Below are 20,521 nucleotides of genomic sequence, written 5' to 3'. Positions count from 1 at the left end.
TGATTACATTAATTTCTTCATGTGTGTCCCTCGAGTAAATGTACACCCCACATACACCCAACCCCCACTCAAGTATCTAAGGAGCTGAATGCACATTCCGATTCTCGGGGGAGTCAAGGGCTGTTTTAGAAGCAAAAATCTGATGTAAAATCTCCTAGAAATTGAATATTTGAAGTTAAGATTTAAACATTACTTCCCCGAGAAAACAAAACAAGGGTCACTATTAAGATGTCACATGCAAGAAACGAAGATATATGGCTAAAGGGGGGGAAAACAATTTCCCTTCGCCATTTGTAAACGCGTCTATACCACCGGGATTAGGCTATTATTTATAAAGAAAACCACATAGCGCAGCCCCCCCCCCCCATTTACCCAGATGCGCGGTATGTATAGTTCTGCGAGTGAATTATATTATCCAGTGCACTGTTCATTGCTCATTATTCAGAACTGGGCGAACGCCAAATGGAATAATTAGGTACCCATGTACACGTACAGGCTTATCAGATGCGGCCTACTGCACACTTATGGACGAAATTTTTAGGTTTCCGTACGTCCTTTCGTTTAGGTTCTGGTACATCCCTAGGAAGACGATTGCATTATTTTTCCCATTAACCAGTTATGATATTATACCATAATCATAGCATAACTGGTTATTACGTTTTTACATGCTAAAACTGAGACGAAAATTATTTGACCTACCCATTTTCCAAAAACTACAGCACCTCAGTAAGTAAAATTTCAAGGGAAGCTTTCTACTATCACGATCTTCAAACTGTGTAAGTTTAATGTAAATCTGTGGACAATGTGCTTTGTGTTAGAAAAAGTACATAGACCCTTTAAAATGGCAGCATACCCATACTCAGTCGACGGGCATAACTACACAAACAGCATAACTTGATTTTCATTTCTTTGACTTCGTGCTCAAACGTGATATAAACATTATATTACAAAATACTGGGTACGTTTACTATCTACTAATCAATTATACTTTATGACTTACTTTTTGTGTGTTCATTATGAAAGTTATGGAAAAAAAAACAGACGACTGAATGAATTAGTGACCCCTTAAAAGATATTGAAAAGCCGGGGATGGATCTGAACAATATTTGATGCGTCGAAGTTGAACTCGCTTCAGGATCAAAATAAATATTGAGTACTTTGGTGCACCAAGTTGGTTACACCATCGCCACATTCCAGGGGCAAATACATGTACTTGCTAATCACAGATACATTTTGCTGAACTGAAACAGGCTTCCAGGCATAAATTCGTACATTTTTGCCAGTGGTTTTAAACTCGTATTTTGCCCAGCAAAGACAATTGCCAACAGTATCCTTCTCTGTATGATTAGTTTTATGAAACTAGGCCCTGTGATGGTCGTTTGCTTAAACCTATTAAATATTTTGTGCAGCCGATTGAAAACAAGTAGGCTATGGTAAGTGAAATTGTCAATTCAAACGATGATCACATTGGCAAATGCATTCCATACCAATTTAATTCATGTAGAGTGCTAGTCATAAACTGCCACACCCTGCCTGAGCATGTTTTTGGACGGAGGCAAAAGGCGTTCATCGAACGCCAGAAACTTTCCAGTGCCGTGTTTTTCCTGTTGCGCATGGCATCATCATGGTATCCCTGGGTTGTGTTTGGTCACAACAATCACGGCCGTGTCAGTGTTGGTCATTATCCTTCCGCCGTCCTCTCTCCACGAGAAGTGCTGCAGCATCTTCGCGGTTTTCTGCACTATTTTCTTGGGCGCATTGATACGGAAGTCCACAACGCGCGTGATGAAGTCCCACAGGCAGTCTCCATTGGCTGATGAGCGGCCGTGACGTAGGCACGCTGTGACGTCAAGGACGCCTTTGATGTTGTACCGCTCGTAGGTTGGTACCCCTTTGCAAAGTTCCTTTTCTATATCACGGACGGACATGTAAGGCAACATCCCTGGCTTGAACGGTTGCAGGGCACCACGGATCCTGGCGAGACTACTTTTATCTGCAAAATGAATTATTTCAAACCATTAAAAACCTGGAATGGTTGAGTTTTACCTTTTGGAGTTTATGATAAAATGGCAAGTTGTAAAAATTGATGGAGCAAATTTTATTATGAAAATAAAAAACTATAGCCAGGCAATGTTACGTCTGAATAATAGCAATTAAAGGTTCTTATACGTTTTGTAATGACTCTGGAAATTAATCGCAACAACAACTTCCTTGGTAAGGAGTACAGCAGCTTTGGATAGTGTGATGCATTTTGAGAAACTTTCTACTTCGAAGGAAGTACTGCAATTGAGTCAGACAGATTGTCGATAATTTCACAAAAACGCTACCAACTTTTGAAATGAAATTTGCATAGGTTTTACAATTGATAACTGTCTACAACTATAGATTGAAACAAACAGTGGGTCCCAAAGTACCAAACGTGTACAATCCCTTGAAGGTCGGGAGAAAGAGAAAACAATTACTTTAAAAAAAAAATAAAAAATGCATGGATTTTGAATGCTCCATTACCTGATTCATACGTGATGAACATGAGTCCCCCTGGACTCAGACTCTGATAGTATTTCATGAAGGTGTTCTCTAACTCCACCAGATTGATGTGATAAAGCACATGGACCATATGGATCAGGTCAAAGGTCATATTATGGATACTCTCCGTCTGTCAAATAAAATACAATATTTTGAATATTGGCTTAAAAAAACATTTCAACTCGACCTATGTAAAATCGGTCATCCGTGACCGATTAAGATATATATATATATATTTATGAAATCGAACAAAATGCCATACAAAAATGAGTAAATAATGTAGCCATGCATAGCTACATTATTATCGCATGTATATATGTAAGCTTCAGAGTGTTTTGTTACCCGGTTTAGGAAAAGTGAACCAGTCGTTTCAAGAGCACATGATGCAACATTTTATTTAAAAAAGGGCCGAGTTTAAAATGTTTTGAAGGTTAGGGAAAACAGTCTAAACTGCGTTAAACGTGAGCAATAAATAAAACATAAAAACATGCATCACTTCGCTGTATTGAAACAAATGTATATATATATATATATTGTAAGATCTATAAAAAAACAAAATATATATATAAAAAAAAGTACGGTACTTTTTTTTGTTAAGCATTACGGAAACTGTTTTTTTTTTAAAGCTGGTGTTAAGCAGAAGATGCCCCCACCCCATATTATGGAGAATTGTGTAGAAATTTCGTTTCAACTTAACTTCCTTAAGCCATGTTAATTTACCACATGGGGGACTAAGAAGTTCTTCAAAGGCAACTAACTGCCTTGTCTTAATATAAGTCCGGCTCATACTTCCTGCGAATACGATACGAATTTTGACGTCACATCGTGGCTGACGTCACAGCGAATGTTTCGCAGGAGTTTAGCACATGGCAATTATTCGTTGCGAATTTGTGACGTCAAAATTCGTATCGCATTCACATTCGCAGGAAGTTTGAACCGTACTTAAAGGGTCTATGTATTTTTTGTATTGGACAAAAAAACACAATGTTCACAGATTTAGATTAAACTTACACAGTTTGAAGATAATGATAGTAGAAAGCTTCCCTGAAAATATAACTTGCCGGTGTGCTGTAGTTTTTGAGAAATGAGTAAAACGATGTCATGAAAATAATTTTTGTCTCAGTGATCATGAAACGAAAATTATTTTAGCATGTAAAAACGTATTTTCATGACATTGTTTTACTCGTTTCTCAAAAACTACAAGTACCTCAGCAAGTAATATTTTCAGGGAAGCTTTCTAATACCATTATCTTCAAACGGTGTAAGTTTAATGTAAATCTGTGGACATTGTGTTTTGTGTTACAAAAAGTACCCAAATTCTTTAACAGAATCCAAGCTCGTCAAACTTCAACGAAAACATTTTACGGTCCGGATTTTAAAACGTTCTGTTAGCACATCAGCCATAACAGCGGACTGTGCCAATTATGGGCTAAAAGATGCAGTAGCGCCTCCGCCATCCGGCCCATGAGCGCAACCCGTCGGCGAACATCGCTCAATACGGTGCCCACATGCCCCAACATCTGTTGTACAATCTCGAGATTGAGCAGTGCAATCAAGAGATACTCCCACCGACTTATACAAGCAGTTTCCCAGGAGAACAAAACAAGACTGCTGTGGCGTATGGTACTCACGATAAACTGTGACGATGTCTTCTGATGATAGGCAAACTCGACTCCTCCGGAGAGATCGTTTTCCACCATGAGTTGACGGTACAGTCTCATCTGTGACGGGTCTGGCTCTACCACCGTGGTCAAGACACGTGGATGCCGCGGTAGTAACACCCGTAGAATGGCCGCATCGACTTCACCTTAAAAAAAGTCAAATTCAAAGAAAGTTAGTTTGTTTTATATAACACCCAAGCAGATCCTTGCCATTTGATTGGAGGATTGTCCGTCACGTGATAGCAAATAAAAGTACCATTGCACGCTGAGTCACTCACCGTACTTTTTCGTTCCATCCGAAAAGTACCATTGCACGTGCAATGGTACTTTTCGGATGGAACGAAAAAGCTGAGTAAAAACATCACTTGTGTCTTTGGTAACGCAGCAAGGCATTAGTAAAATTACTAGCATTCGTCTTCTACAATTAAAAATTGGAGGCCTACGCTTTGTTTGTTTTGAAAGTTGTATCTTTCAATCAAAATGACAAGATCTACTTGGATGTTATATAAAACAAATAACGAATGTTTTTCATTCGTGCAATGGTGCGAATATGTTCATTCGTTGAAAGCTGGAATGTTCCATTCAACTCGGCTCCGCCTCGTTGAATAGAACATTCCATCTTTCAACTCATGAACATATTTGCACCATTGCACTCATAAACATTCATTATGTGTATAATATATGAAAATGTGTTTAGGCTAGATAATCAGAACAAAACTTGTTACCCAACAGATTTCAGTGATGTCTGCCCAACCAAAAATTGGTACAGACAGACTTTATCATTGTAAAACCATATTTCGTGTATAGCTTTGACACATAACCCACCCTAAAGGGCGTAATCAATGACGCGCTATTGTTATTAAGTTTTTTTTTTTTCTTCTGTTGTTTGTTTTAAAGTCATGTGTCACTCTTTTCGTAAACTCTCTGGGCTAGCCTGGTGCACATGCGTTGGTTGAGGCGACCCAAGAGGTAAATTGATTCGTAGTGGATGAAAACAAACATTAAACGTCGCGAACCAAGACTATAGGTCTTATCAAATTAAAAGCTTTTTGTAGCTTGACTAGCATTGGCGCATTTCCTTTTAAATTTAACTGTAAGTATACAGGCACGATGAGATGTAAACTCACCTGATCCACTGCCAACCCCAAGCATCTTGTATACCTCTGGGTGCCAGTCCGAGGACTGGCCACATTCGATCTTCCTCGCTAACATTTCATCATTCTCATAACCCAGGTTTTGAAGATCCACCAGTGTGGCAAGGTTGTCGCCTATCCACCCTTGGACGCCCTGCCACTCATCAGAGAACCGTTGGAACTCATCAAGGCATGCCATGTACCTTGCCGAGTTATCGTACAGCCACGGGTAGCACCCGGGCTCGTCTTCGGCAGCCTGTGAGTTGCCGCAGGACGACTCTTGGTGCTGACAGAGGTCTGTTGCCGGCTCTCTTCCATTGATGGTCTGATCCGGGTGACATTGAGTCACATAGTTTGGCTTCTGAGAACTTTGAGATGGAAGTATGTTGATAGTTTGCTTAAACTGTTGATGTTGTATTAAGTATGGGTCGCTGCACGCAGTAGACGAGCGTGGACGAACCTTAGGCCGAGGGGTCAAAAACGTCGGACACACGGTATCGCTGACCGATCGAGATCGGACGTCGGGACCCGGTAAGCACGGATCGCGTACGGCAAACGAGGTGCCACTAGATTGAAGTACAACCAATGGTTCCACTGGTTTGTACATCATTGTGTGTATGTTCAGAAGATGTGCTTCGAAAAACTGAACTATCACGAGAATTGTTATAACGCAAACATAACACCATTGAAAGATTTTAACAACTTAGATTGCACACTTCAGAACGTCATACGTTACAGTGTAACGAGTCCATCCCCTTACACCCCACCAATCCAATGACAAGTAGTCCTTATCTCTTTTTACAGCCCATCCTACACCTCTTCTAAGAATTCGTTGTTTATGAGCAAACTCAAAGCGTGTACAATGAAGTCATTAGAGAGTGTGGCTGGTTTAATCTAGTGCTACCTTTAAACGACGGAGTCCCCCCAATCCAAATAAAAGAAATTGACAATGAAACAGATAAGAGGATGCACCGGGATGGGAGCCAATACCACCGTAGATACAAAAGGGCCTTAACGACTGCGGCTTTGGCTTTGGCTCCGACTTAGGCTCCCTATGTTTGTTTGAAGCTCCGTTCTTCATGAATTTTAAACATTTTAAAGGCAGTGGACACTATTGGTAATTCCTCAAAAACTAGCCTTCACAGTTGGTGTATCTCAACATATGCATAAAATAACAAACCTGTGAAAATTTTAGCTCAATCGGTCATCGAACTTGCGAGATAATAATGAATGACAAAACACCCTTGTCACACAAAGCTGTGTGCATTTAGATGGTTGATTTCGAGACCTCAAGTTCTAAATCCGAGGTCTTAAAATCAAATTCGTGGAAAATTACTTCTTTCTCGAAAACTATGGCACTTCAGAGGGAGCCGTTTCTCACAATGTTTTATACCATCAACCTCTCCCCATAACTTGTCACAAAGAAAGGTTTTATGCTAATAATTATTTTTAGTAATTACCAATAGTGTCCACTGCCTTTAATGTTTAAAATCCAAACGATCCAAATCCATTTAAAGGTTTAAAATAAAATCCGTAGCATTAAAAATTCAAATCTAAAAGATTTAATTTATAAATCTAATAATGGACTGGTCCCTAATTATAATCCTTAGAAATAAAGGAACATTACCGAATTGTTTTTTTGTTATCAAAAAAAGTTACGGCAGGATCCTTGAGTGGATCCTTATAGGCCACGGGTGCTTGATTGTTGGTGGAGAGTGCAGAACGGACACAAAAGTGCTGTCAAAAAAAAAACCCCAAAACGAAGAGACTGAAGGTGATGAAGACAAGATAACTGGAACTCAACTGGTGCTATAGATACATGTAGTTCGGGATGCAGTTTGTTTACATTTGATTTCAACCAATCAGACTCACCCATGGCAACCCCAACTGTCTTGCGCAATTTGGTACTCGATAGATCTTAAAGCTGAGCACCAAATATCATCACCGTCATTATGACAGCACACGACCGTCAACACACTCCAAAGACTCGCCAGCCACTGCCTCATGTTGTTTGACTAAAAAGAATTCCCTGAATCATCGAAGCTGGGGACGGTTCGAACAGGGTGATCGATGGGTCCGGGTATAACATAGCAAAGTACGTAGAGAGCTACCTGTATGCCCGGGGACTGTACTATCACAGGGGAGCTGAAGTCAAGTGTGTACTTTCCATAAGCAACGATGGTGCGCACCTAGGCCTTCGGCGCGGCCGTTGCAAAGGTACATACCAGGTTGACTGTGACGTAACAATCTTTTAACTTCGGCTGTGCCGGCCGCAGTAACGAAGCTGTTACACGACAAAAAGGGTAGTCGAGTCATTTTGGCTCGGTAGGCTTGGTTTCAAGATGACGGATTTTACAAACTTAACAAAAAGTGGCCCGTTGTAAGATATTTATAAAGTATACGTTTTGGTAATCACTATTCAAATTTATTTCCAATACAATCGTTTGGTTGTCTACAGCAGCAGCTGTCGACCATAAAGCATTTAAATATTCATTTCACTTCCGAAAAATAATGTGGTACTTGGTACTTTAATTCCCTTTACAGCCCCATTTGGGTTTAACTGGGATGTTGTGGGAAAGTGACGTCCAAAGCTATAGGTGGATAAGGTGCCAAAAGAAAAAGATTAAATGTGCACTTTTTACAGGTGCAGGAAAAGAACGAAAGAATTTAGGTAAAAAAGATAACAGTTTTTATGCCACAAAATTTGAATCTGTGAGAAGCGTTGCTCAAATTGTGTATTCCTTAAAGATTAGTATTCCTGGGCGGACATTATTCGCTCTGGATTTTCGACGATATTTCAGAAGCGCAACCACCTTTTGAAACTAAATTTGCACAGGTTAGTTTGATTGTATACATCAACTTATGTGGGCTGAAAACAACCAAACGGTTCCAGAACCCAAAAGTATAAACTAGGCCTATGCCTTAAAGGATGTTAAAATTAAACACTCGATGTAGTTTAAAACAAAATTGTTGTCAACCTTCAAGCTCAAAGTTGAACAAGGAGATTAATTTGAGGAGTCTATCATTCCATAGGCCTTAAGCACCGAGTTCAGTTTGGCTTTTTTCACTTTCAAAAGATGCCAGTTACTGCAGTATTTTAACTGGTTATTTCTTTTTGACCGAATTGATAACGAACAAGCACGTTGCGCACATGCACTGGGTTATAGTCTCGTTTCAATGACTATAGACCTACTGTTTGAGATTTGAACTTGCATCTAATCGTGCTCTAATGTTTACACACTTATCTGGACATTGGACTGTCTATAATGAGCATAATAAACAAACGACACTGAATACAGATACAGATCAAAACATATAGCAGGATTACGGTTTGCACAAAATGGACGCCAAAAACACTACGTTCAGCTGTATAGCCAACAGCGATTCAAAGTTGATATAGGCCAAAGTCAATGGTCAAACTGGATGACCCTTTTCTATGGAACCAGCTTTGAATAATTATTGATCTGAGAATGGTGTTTTTTCGTCTGAGAAGGAAAGTTGGCAAGGTAAATGTGTTTGAACACCATTAGCTCTAGTTGGCATTACCCGTTGCATAGCTGCACAAAAGTGTCCCGTGTAAAGTATCCACAATTATCTATAGTCTTATATAGGTTGAGACATTTCCATGTATATTTTTCATTGTTTGTCCGAGTCTAGTTACCGAGGAAAGCCTGCCTTTTGAAAAGTTGTTTTTACTTCGATCGTTCGGTGTACGAATTTGCAAACTTGATCATACCAACAACTCAAAGTTCATCACGAGCACCTTTCAACCCAACCTCGTCCCCATGCATGGTTTACTTTATTTTCAACCATTATTTAACAGTAGTAAACCCTGGGAGGGAAACTTATCCATTAAATCTGGTCACCGTGCTACGAGATTATGACGAAGATGAGAATTACGAAAAGTAGCCAGACTATTTTAATTTGCATACGTATTAAACATTTTTGGATATGCAAATGATCTAATACCAGGGTGAGAGAGCGGTCAACCTTGTAACCACCCGATCCAACCTGGGGACGAGGTTGCTTTAACAAAAAACTGACAGCAAGACTAGATTGCAAGCACATTCGTTGCACAAACTTGCTTAATTATTAATTTGACAAGTAAGTTTCAAATTGATACCCTTGCCCAAATGCTAAGTTAACTTTAGGATACCTTAACTTTTAAATAGTTTATAATTTGAACAGGGGTGTATTTCACAAAGGTAGTCTTAGGACTAGTCCTAGGCAGTGCTAAGAGATAGGACCAGTCCTAACTTAGGACCAGTCCTATCTCTTAGCATTGCTTAGGACTAGTCCTATAAGTTAGGACTACCTTTGTGAAATCGACCCCTGGAAACATACCGTATCCGACCTCTGTAGTTTTCATTTTACTCTTGTGTAACTCACGTCGTTTTGTATACATTGATCCGCCCTAAATAAGTTCAAATTACACTGAGTTTTATGCATACCTAATAATTTACTTTTAAAAGTGGGATAAGCCTATTTCCTGTAAGCCTATGGTAAAAATGGGTGTAAAGTGGTGGCAGGATACGAAAATCTGTCCATGCTAATTACTGATCTTTCTAACGAATAAATGGGCAATAATGTTGGCAGCTAATAGTGGAGACTGGATGCTTCATATTGTCTATGTCTTTACCTGTCTTGTTTGTGTCCACTCAGCTCCTGGGCTTAGTCCTTCGTCCTTCAGTCATTCTGACACTCATCTTTGCCGGTGCAGGGGCTCAAATCATCTGGGTCTATGTCGTTGTCTCCGGGTACAGACAGAGAGTCCAACCGAGCAATCCCCTCGTCGGCAATGTCGCTTCACTCGCCCCATCGCAAGGCCGAGATCAACCCGGTGTCCCCCGGCTAGAGAAGGGCGAGTTCGTCAAGAGATACCGCCTGCCACCAGACGCGATGAACCGGTACACCAACACTAAAGAGTTCCTCATCTACGGTAGCTTGAATAACATGGAGGATTTCCCGGAGTTACGAGGAATGCTCGACATATTTGCCAAAGACATTCCCGGCACTTATTGGACCTACGCCCCGGTGTTCTGCCCTGATATGAACACAACAATAGGCCTGACAGTCTCCATGGACTATTCCGAATTCAGAACAAAAGACGCTGTAGTCTTTGGTACGTTGCCCAAAATGCTTGCCAACAATTTGGGAGAATTGCTCAACAAAGAACCACATGCCGGTCAAACTTGGATTTACTTCAGCACAGAATCTCCATTCAGAGCCATGAGATGGGTGAAAGATATGCGGTTGGCAAGTTTGAAATACCACAAACTGATGACGTACAATCGGAAGTCAGACATAGTCTTTCCTTTCGGTTATACCGTGACAAATAGAACCGCTGAGAATTCTTTGAGCCGGAATTTTGCTCAAGAGAAAAGCAAGCTTATCGCGTGGATGGCGAGTAACTGCGAGGAGATTTTCTGGCCGAGAAACGAGTACGTTGAGCGGATGAGAGAGCTGGTAAAAGTAGACACATACGGCCGGTGCGGTTCGATCGACTGCCTACGTCGTAGCTCCGAGAGATGCACCCTTATTCTCGGTCAATATAAATTCTACCTGGCTCTTACGAACTCGGAATGTCAAGACTACATCACAGAAAAATTTTGGGACACTGCTCTCAAGCATGACATCGTACCGGTCGTTGGCGGCGCACCAAGGGAAGATTATGAGCAAGTTGCCCCGCAGAATTCTTTCATCCACATTGGAGATTTCAATACAGTAAGACAACTTGTGGATTACTTGCTTTTGCTGGATAAGAACGACGCTATGTACAATACGTACTTTGAATGGAAGCAGACGAGAAGTGTGGTCACTCGCTTCCCGCCAAAACCGGAACTATTTTGCAGCATGGTTCCGCATTTGACTGATGGCAGGACACGAGTAAAAAAATTGGGCAAATCGCCATGGTTTAAAACGTGTAGAAATGGGGTGACTATGGACTCATCAGTGCGGGCACGAGCCAGGGTTTTAGACAATAATTTCAACTCGTGGACGCCATGGCGCCTTTGATTTTGTTTTTACATTATTCAGATGATTTTATTATTGCATCATTCACTCTGTCTATATCCTAAAATGTATCTGGTAATTATCTTTACTACATGTATATCAATATCCAGTGTAAGAAATAAAGTTTGGTTTACTGTTCCCAAAATGAACAATAGTTTGCAGAAATACAAAAATATTAGAGTAGGCCCTGGTTCTCAGTACGTGTCCTTGTACATTTTGAAATAAACTTTTATCAATGATAATTTGTTTACATGGTCCGTTCATTTGGAGTTGGTGGCCCACCCAACACTCGCGTAGGTCTTTGCGTTTGTACATGTAATTATCTTCATTTTCCTCAAGAAAGGAATTACAGTGCAATACAAATACACCAAATCAAATTAAAAAATCTAATAAAATGGTACGTGACTGAGCTTTGCCCAAAACTGGATATAACATCCTTGCTCTGACGTCACACGCTACTATCCGTCTGCCCACGTTCTGCTGACAAAAATGAATGCAAAAATAATGGTGCTCCAAAATTTAATGTGCGCACTGCCATGCACTAATACAAGGGGAATTAACTCACAAAAGTGGCGCTATCAAGATTTCTCATGGGTGATGACGTCAGATGAATTGGATCAATGGGTTGGAATAAGCCATTTTGAGATTTGGTGGACACAGTACTCTGAACACTATTAGGTTCGGGTAAATTTGTATGTATACATCCACATCCTACAGTGCGCTCCTATTATATGTAGTGTCCACCATACCCCATAAAGGCTAATGACAACTTGTTTGAATAAAACAATTAACCATCTACAATGAATGGGAATGCCTAGTGTTCACAAGACAGTAATCGGTTACCTTATTCGGTAATCCAGATTCATTAAGTCTAAAAATGAGCATTAGCATAATTATTACCATAATATTATGGAATTAACAACGATATCCTGTAAGTTGTTAGGGACCGGGCAGTCAGTCCCTTCGACCATCGTTTAGATCAATGTCACGGTTTAAGAATTTGTCAACGTTGTGGTAAAGTGGTACATTCAGTATTAGGGTACATGAGGTACCGGTTATGAATGTCCCGGCAACTGGTAGATTTATAATCAGTTTGCGTCCAGTTCCGGTTATAACCCTCTTGATTCATATAATCCCCAGCCCAACCTGTGATTAAAGGAATGTTAAAAGGGTCTGGGTACTTTTTGTAGGACACAAAACACAATGTCCACAGATTTACACTAAACTTACACAGTTTGAAGATAATGATAGTAGAAAGCTTCCCTGAAAAGAAATGAGTAAAACAATGTCGTGAAAATAATTTTCGTCTCAGTGATCATGAGACGAAAATTATTTTAGCATGTAAAAACGTTTTTTTTATGACACGGTTTTACTAATTTCTCAAAAACTACAGCACCTCAGCAAGTAATAATTTAAAGTACGCTTTCTACTACCAATAACTTCAAACGGTGTAAGTTGAATACAAATCTGTTGACATTGTGTTTTGTGTTACATACAAAGGTACCCAAATCCTTTAAGTTTTACAGAATGACTACCAGACTAGCGCTATCAGTTCGTCTTCCTCCTGTTGTGGGTCATCAATCGGTACAGGACCAAGAGGCATTGGGTACATTGGATCAAAGACGAGCTCATAGTTAAGATTATGCTGGACGAAGGTGGGTCTGAACTCTTCCATGACCAGTGCCTCCTCCTGACCGAAGCCTATCATCGTGATGACCACTCTGAGGTACGTCAGACTCGGGCGAAGACCCTTCTTAATGAAGCTCTCATCCACGAAGTCGAAGACGTCTCGTAGAGCCGGCCACTGTATTCTCCCGTGGATCTCCAGACTCTTCAATGCCGTGCATGCCTGGACGAGCGAGAGGAATCCCCTGTTGTAAGAGTGGTACACGGGCCCGACGTCCACAGAGATTTTTTCTACGATGTGCTGGAAGTTCCGCGAGATGTGACGGAGTGCCCGGTCGGGGCGGAACCCACCGTCGTTGTAGCCGTACATGCGGACACTCTGTAGAGGCATACCGGGGCCGAGGATGCGATACACGGCACCCATTCGCATGATACCACTCATTATGACCTTGACTCGAGTGCGTGGCATGGCTTCACTGAACCCCACCCAGGCGGTTCTGTCGATTGTGTGTTCGTGCTTGTCCTGGCGATTTGTGGAGATGGTGAGGAGCTCCAATGTGGAACGGCAACTCCTGGCTAGGTGAGTCAATACTTCGGCAGAGAAGCAACTGTAGTTCATGCTGATATCCACTAAGCGAGTGAAACGGCTGAGGGTAACGGCAAAACGAGGCTCGCTGTGAACTGTAGCTCCCATCTGGAACATATCTTCAATGAAGAGACTCCGGAGGCTGGTTGATGAATGTTCGCTCACCGACAACAAGAGACCCACACCCTCGTCGATCCGTAATCCACTATCGCTCACGTCTAGTTTCTCCAGCATGGACTGCCGTCGCAGGTATCGATTCAGAGACCGCATGACACCCTCTCTGGCACGGTTCGTATCTGAGGACTGAAAGTGTCTCTGAAAGCTGAGCTCTGTTATAGAAAGCTCCTTCAGCTGCACCGGACCCTGGCGGTAAAGCTCGGCAAGGATACCGGTGAAGAGCTTCTGCAGTCGACGAGGCCGGCGGTGGGCCCGGAAACCGAAGGTGAAGTACACCCTCTTCAGGAACCTGCCGACACTCTTGACATACGAGATGTGGAAGCTGTCTCGCCAGTTGCCGTGGATGCGGAAGTCTCTGGTTCTCCATAGATGAGGTGACTCCATGATAGCACGATGCCAGTTGGCGCACGACATTGCCATGTGACCTCGTTCCCAGGGTAAGAGGTACGAGGCTATCATTGCTGCGGTCACATCCGGGAGCATTCCCCAGTCTCTTAGATGGAATAGATTGGGGTCATTGCTGGTTCCTGCTGCAGTCCCTGGTGATGCCTTGCTCGGAGGAGGAGGAGGGACCGATGGGTCGTGACTTGGTCCGGGCTCCCCCTCTCGTGTATCCACCACAACTCGTGGTTGACTTACCATCAATGAAAGTTCCTCCATGTCTTCTTATTATTTGTTGCTGTTCGTGTTGAAAGCAGGAAAAACATGCATTTGCTACTTTGCTTCGAAGTGTTTTAAAAGCTTGGTATCATACAAACCCATAATATCAGTATTGTTTCTATTTTCCCACATAACGACTGTCAACAATGCGCGCAAACAGAATACATCTTGTTGAATAACCTGGTTTGATTGTTACGTAACAATAATGGTCGTTGTCATTATTGTACATTTGAATGCGTATGTGCGCGCGTATTCAAATCATCACCAGTGGCGCTTTGTCATCTGACATTGGCGCACTACTTTTAGTTTCCCACACTGTTTTCTGTCGCAGCTAGCTGCTATATATAAAGGATCTCAAAATCAAGAATTATCATGTGTTAAAAGTATGTTGGATTTCCACCACGTCAGTCATTTATACCAGCTCCACATCTTCACCGTCTCTCATGGAAGAATAGTTTGGTTTGGGAAGTATTTCCCGTCCAGCCTTGGTTTTGTTATGTGCAAATTAATGTGCAAGTGATTACAATTATTATACATATCGATTTTTGTTTTATTGTGAAAACTCAATCGGGAATTTTAATAAGTAGTACAGGCTCATGACTCTTAAAATAGTTGTAATTAAACATGATTAAAGTTATAGTATATATATATTTTTTAAACCTCTGTAGGAAAAGACAAAACACCACTCATACTCAAAGAAGAATAGTTTTGTTCACCTCTTGTACTGACGTCACAAGCAGCTTCTCTCTCTCTGCCCATATTATTCTGCCTTTTTTGAGTCAAATTGCATGTTAAGATTGTTAGTACGTTTCTGAATGCACATGGATTGATTGCACGTAGCGTCATCGACCGCCATATTTGCTGACAAACAATACATTGCATGCGTGTACGCGCTGCGCACAGCTCTCGGCCAATGATAGCCTTTGACGCGTGCATGTTTCATCAAAGATGGTGGTCGATGACGTCATGTGCAATCCATCTATTCACATGGGCCCTTCGGATCGAAACGTGCACGCGCTTTTTGTACGGGGCTTCAGTCATCAGGCGGACGGATATCGAAGTCGAAGTCCAAACCCAAACCGTGGTTTTGAAAGGGCTAGAACTGTGGATCTGACTCCCAAAATGGCGAAAGCAAGATGGTGTGAAAACGTCACGTTGGCCTGCACCATTTTTAAGGGTGAGAACTTGCTTCTTGTTTTTTTTATGTGAAAGTGCAAATATTGTGTACTTGATGCATTTTGCCAGTATTATGCAAGCGTTATTCAGTTTCAGAGGTTATGGGGTAGGCCTACCATTCCATCGCTCCTATATCACTGATTGCCTTGTTGCTGTAGTAGTGGCCACATCTCCCGCCGGTGTCGCTTCGGCCGCCCGCGATCGCTCCGGACCAACGGCACCCACTGACCTCATCCCAAGTGCGATTCTCACCCCGTCCCGGAACCGTTTATTCTTGTAGGTGTAGATGAAAGGATTGATGCAGGAGTTGCAAAGAGCCAGCATGACGGAGAAGTGGTACGGGAGAGACGTGAAGGACACAGGGGCTCCAAGGTTGAAGGCCAGGAAGATGGCCTGGTTTGGAAGCCAACATGCCGCGTAGGTTAGCACCACCACCAGGAGCATGCGGCTCAGCTCTTGAGCGACTTCGAGCTGCCAAGCTTTTTTCTTGTCCGCACCCCCGGTTGATGCTGTCGTAAAATAATAACACAAAATAATACACTGGTTAATTTCTTTGAAGATAAGCTCGAGTAAATTTCACTTGAATACTTATGGGTTTTTTTTTTCCATTGGAGGTGCTCTTGTCATATTGATCTTAAGTTGTTTTGTGGCTATTGTAAAGTTATTGGAACTATAATAAATAAGCCACTATAAACAATTAAACATTGTCTTTGATAATTTTCTTGCGGTCCGGTTCCCAAATTAAGCAACTTCGGCTATACGACTTGGATAATAATAATGACAAGTTCTTATATAGCGCGTCTCGATGCGCTTTACATTAGTGCCATGGTTACCCATTTATACCCCTGGCTTGGGTGAAGAAAAGGAATTATAGTAAAGTATCTTGCTCACACTCCGACGACTTAGCCACGAGAATCTGAATGATCCTTGGTCGGGGGGGGGGGTAATATGGAATTAAACAATTTAACCAAAGTTTAAAACTTTGAATAACAAAAAAGGAAAAAAAAAGAAAAAAGGAAAAAAAAAATCTGTACTTTTTACGAGTGGTAAATATTTTAAAAACAATAGCCTGTGTCAACAAAGATATTTTCATGGGAGAGATTCAAACTACACACTGTAACATGGCGCTGTAACTTTGACAGTATGTTACTGTATTTGTGCCCAGTAGTTTACTGTTTGCATTTTACAGTTGTTTACTGTAATCCACAGTAAATTCCAGACAGCAGTTTTGTTGCACGCAATATTACTGTATTTTAGAAGGGATATTACTGTAAATTATATTTACAGTACATTGAACTGTGTGTATACTGTATTGTAGTAAACTATATTTTTTTGCAAAGGTTGGGGCATGCATTATAAACAAAATTATTTTATAAATTGATTGTTTAATTTTAATGTTTAACGTTACTTTACTTCCTTCGTCTTTACTTTAGGCTTTCGGTGCACATGGTGCAATACTTTTGTTTTGTTTTGAACTTTGAAGTGATGATAGGCCTAGAAATTAAAAACTTAAATTAATCAGTGAAGTAAAATTTTGCAAGTTCTTAAAACATACTGTAATGCACGATGCATGCAAAAATAGCACAAGGGTGATATTTAAAGCAATAATTTGTTTTCTCAAGGAAGGCCAAGGATGATACTTTGTAGTGATGTACAAGGTTTTTCAGACCCCAAAATCGGCCTAAAATGGCCACAAAACAAAATGAGCCGTAACCATGGCAACGGGCTATATATGGAATTGAAAATGCAATTTTGTTTACTTGCACCCCAAGGCCATTCCACCCACAAAGTATAACACAAAATCATTTTTTTTACCGTGAGCAAATATGTCAATTATTTACCTGAACTGACTCTTAAAACTTTATAAGATAAGGTGATATTCCATCAAGATCATAGCGCAATTGAGAGCAATTAACGTGGGAAAAGGTGAGTCTTAAGGACTTTACGAAATGCAGACTCCCTAATGGCAGCGAAGATTGTTCCAAATCATTGGCCCGGCCACACTGAAAGCCTTTTGACCTTAAACTTTGTTTGCTCTGGGAACAATCAAACGAGTGATGTCAAGTTTTGGGCCGAAGATATCGCGGAGAAGTGTAATGTGACAGTTACGCGGAAATATTTTTATATAGGCATATAGAGGAGTAGTTTTGTTCAAGCATTTAAAAACAAGAAGAGCCATTTTAAAATGGATTCGCCTGTTTTATCTAAAATGTTATTCTATCTATGAATTCACCTTTTCCTTTGAGAAACGATGCTTGTCTTTTCAACGCCTTAATCATCTTCCAATGTGCCCCCAGCATCGTAGTGATGGGGATGAAATAAACCACGGCGAAGATGTACACCCCAATAACGGCATTGACGGCTTTGCTAGGCCACGGTACAAAAACACAACCCTTCCCGCTCACATAATCGTAGTTGTAGAAAAAGAACCAGTTGGAACCAGCGCCAACCAGCCAACAGCAAACCATCATGGGAGCAGTTCTACACGGTGTGAAGAGGGACTTGTACTTGAGAGGGTACACAATGGCAAAGAAACGCTCCATGGTGACGCAGAGCATGCTGTACGCCGAGGCAAATATCGTCAGCCACAGCGGGTACTTATTGAAAAACACACGGCACAGCAGCTCGCCTCCGAACCCGTCCGGCACGCTGGCTGTCGCCTCTACTGAGAGCATATGGAATGGGATCACCCAGAAGGACGTGACGAGATCGGAGAAGGCAAGATGCATGATGAAGTAACTGGTGCAGTTGCGTAGGGATGGGACACGGATCAGAGCGAAGATGACCACGAAGTTACCGGTTATTCCAAGGCAAGCTATAATGGTGTAGAATATACGAATAGGGAGACTGTTTTCTATACCACCGACTCCCCAGCCCTGCTGCCCGGCATCCGCGTCGCTGCTACCGCCCGCTGCCTCCCCGCCTGTGAGGTAGGAGGCCGTACTTACATCAATGTCTTTTTGTGTCATTGCAGAGGTTGTCAGAGCATCCATGGTCCCCGAACGACACCCAACTTTCTTCTAAAAAATACTAGAGTTTGACGCCTTTAATATTTCAAGCCAACTTGTCTGATTTGATTAAACAAAAAATAAGTCGACAATGACGAGCCAGGAGTCTGTTTTGCATTGTTAGAAGACGATCAAATCACAGCGAGTTTTCAGGGTATTCCAGTCTGTAAAATAAAGAGGAAATATATAAATAATTGTTTCAATGGGTCAAATATAATATTGAGGAACAGAGCATTATGCAGAGATGTTCTAATGCTATACATACGAATTGTTGACAAAAGAAGTCAATTATAATGTAGAGACTTCAAACACTAGCTGGCTACCGTCCTGCCCAATTCATTCCCTTCCCTTTATCAATTTCGTTCACGAAACCGGAGGTATTTTATTTTTTAATATTGGGGTTAACGTGTGGAATTATGTTTTACATCCCATAAACACGACACTTTCTACAGCTGCTCTCAGTCTGTCCGGGCAGAATTAACCCGCCAAGAAAGGGCCTAAAATCAATCTTTATTACACTGTCAATCGCCCGATATTCGAGCGCTGAGCCAGTCGGCAGAACAGAAAACACATTTTAGGTAATCCGGACGGCATCAAAGGTGAACAAGGAACTCAACATTTTGCTCTTGGGTTTTTTGAATGATTGGACACAGTATATTGGCTAGACTTGTGCAAAATTCGTTAAAGGTAGTGCTTTTAAAGGCAGTGGACACTATTGGTAATTACTCAAAATAATTATTAGCACAAAACCTTTCTTGGTGACGAGTAATGGGGAGAGGTTGATGATATAAAACATTGTGAGAAACGGCTCCCTCGGAAGTGCCATAGTTTTCGAGAAAGAAGTAATTTTCCACGATTTTGATTTCGAGACCTCAGATTTAGAACTTGAGGTCTCGAAATCAACCATCTAAACGCACACAACTTTGTGTGACAGGGGTGTTTTTTCCTTCATTATTATCTCGCAAGTTCGATGACCGATTGAGCTCAAATTTTCACAGGTTTGTTACTTTATGCATAATGTTGAGATACACCAACTGTGAAGGCTAGTCTTAGACAATTACCAATAGTGTCCACTGGCTTTAACGACCTGTGATGACCAATCTCAGATTTCTTTTGTGCGTATGTTGGGAAACACCAAGTGAGAACACTGGTCTTTGACAATATTACCAAACGTGACTGTCCAGTGCCAGGATCCCTGAAGTTTTTCTTTCATCAGGGGTACACGGCGAATTTTCTTTGCATAGAGTTACATTTGCATAAGTGTTTAATTACTGCAACATGTCACCAAAAGTCGTTCAGAGAAACAATTATTTTAAAACAAAATTATATGTAAGCCGAAATCGGGCCATGCAACTTAAATCTAAGATTAAGACATCAAGTTTTCACAAAAACTAGCGAAATAGCCTTCCCGATTTGCTGGAAAACAACATTGTAACAATTTAATTATAAATTAGACATTTCCAATTAGATTGTATTACTTGAATTGTAGGTAGGCCTATTTCTCAAACAATTACCTCAGTAAAATGGTTACACGGATAGTCAATGAAACCGTCCGTAATATGATGTTAAAAAAAACAAAAAAAAAACGCAAAATAACCCCACAATTACCTGACCAAATGTTGATGAATTGGTGCGCTTGAATGAAGACAAAAAACAACTCGCAGTGAACCCAGCAACCTGTTTAATCTGCTTCAGTATAATCCGGAACTCTCTCAACTAAACTTGTTGAGGTGAACCGACCATGCAGCACCAGCGAACCTCTAACAGTGTGACCACGAAAGACAGCTGCGCTTAGGCCGCCGTCTTCTTCATCAGAGCTCCAGACTGAGAATTAGATCGGTTGGTCCCTCGACGTTTTTCTCTTACAGGCAGTGACACACATTATTTACGGGTTGACGTTGGTTGCCTTGGAAACCGGGCAATTCCACTTTCAATAGACACAGATACGAGGTTGTC

General features: G+C 41.3%; 4 protein-coding genes across 4 annotated transcripts; 1 reads left to right on the top strand and 3 right to left on the bottom strand.

Moving 5' to 3' along the window:
- Positions 1-1,232: 1,232 nt before the first annotated feature.
- LOC117290112 (histamine N-methyltransferase-like) lies at positions 1,233-5,930 on the bottom strand. Its single transcript, XM_033771366.1, has 4 exons — positions 5,315-5,930; positions 4,158-4,333; positions 2,509-2,656; positions 1,233-1,993 (listed from the first exon to the last, which is right to left on the bottom strand). Exons 1-4 carry the CDS (start codon positions 5,928-5,930, stop codon positions 1,623-1,625), a joined length of 1,311 nt encoding a protein of 436 aa, XP_033627257.1. The 3' UTR covers positions 1,233-1,622.
- Positions 5,931-9,722: 3,792 nt separating this feature from the next.
- Positions 9,723-11,489, top strand: LOC117290665 (alpha-(1,3)-fucosyltransferase 6-like). Its single transcript, XM_033772183.1, has one exon. The coding sequence runs from the start codon at positions 9,950-9,952 to the stop codon at positions 11,333-11,335; it is 1,386 nt and encodes a 461-aa protein (XP_033628074.1). The 5' UTR covers positions 9,723-9,949; the 3' UTR covers positions 11,336-11,489.
- Positions 11,490-12,863: 1,374 nt separating this feature from the next.
- LOC117290111 lies at positions 12,864-14,381 on the bottom strand. The gene has a single exon (XM_033771365.1). The coding sequence runs from the start codon at positions 14,379-14,381 to the stop codon at positions 12,864-12,866; it is 1,518 nt and encodes a 505-aa protein (XP_033627256.1).
- Positions 14,382-15,686: 1,305 nt separating this feature from the next.
- Positions 15,687-18,550, bottom strand: LOC117290110 (gastrin/cholecystokinin type B receptor-like). Its single transcript, XM_033771364.1, has 2 exons — positions 17,791-18,550; positions 15,687-16,066 (listed from the first exon to the last, which is right to left on the bottom strand). Exons 1-2 carry the CDS (start codon positions 18,548-18,550, stop codon positions 15,687-15,689), a joined length of 1,140 nt encoding a protein of 379 aa, XP_033627255.1.
- Positions 18,551-20,521: the final 1,971 nt, after the last annotated feature.

This window comes from Asterias rubens, chromosome 5 (genome assembly GCF_902459465.1).
Source record: "Asterias rubens chromosome 5, eAstRub1.3, whole genome shotgun sequence".
NCBI lineage: Eukaryota > Metazoa > Echinodermata > Asteroidea > Forcipulatida > Asteriidae > Asterias > Asterias rubens.
The sequence above is the reverse complement of the archived record's forward strand: the minus strand, read 5'-3'. Positions and strand labels throughout refer to the sequence as shown.

Bases quoted from the DNA above. Each gene is read 5' to 3' on its own strand.
- LOC117290112 (XM_033771366.1), bottom strand. From the start codon at position 5,930: ATGATGTACAAACCAGTGGAACCATTGGTTGTACTTCAATCTAGTGGC. The intron at 4,334-5,314 runs GTGAGTTTACAT...ACTTTTTTTAAG, and splicing joins TGGGGTTGGCAGTGGATCAG to GTGAAGTCGATGCGGCCATT. The intron at 2,657-4,157 runs GTGAGTACCATA...TTTATTTGACAG, and splicing joins AGACATCGTCACAGTTTATC to ACGGAGAGTATCCATAATAT.
- LOC117290665 (XM_033772183.1), top strand. From the start codon at position 9,950: ATGTCTTTACCTGTCTTGTTTGTGTCCACTCAGCTCCTGGGCTTAGTC.
- LOC117290111 (XM_033771365.1), bottom strand. From the start codon at position 14,381: ATGGAGGAACTTTCATTGATGGTAAGTCAACCACGAGTTGTGGTGGAT.
- LOC117290110 (XM_033771364.1), bottom strand. From the start codon at position 18,550: ATGGATGCTCTGACAACCTCTGCAATGACACAAAAAGACATTGATGTA. The intron at 16,067-17,790 runs GTGAATTCATAG...ATTTTACGACAG, and splicing joins ATCGTTTCTCAAAGGAAAAG to CATCAACCGGGGGTGCGGAC.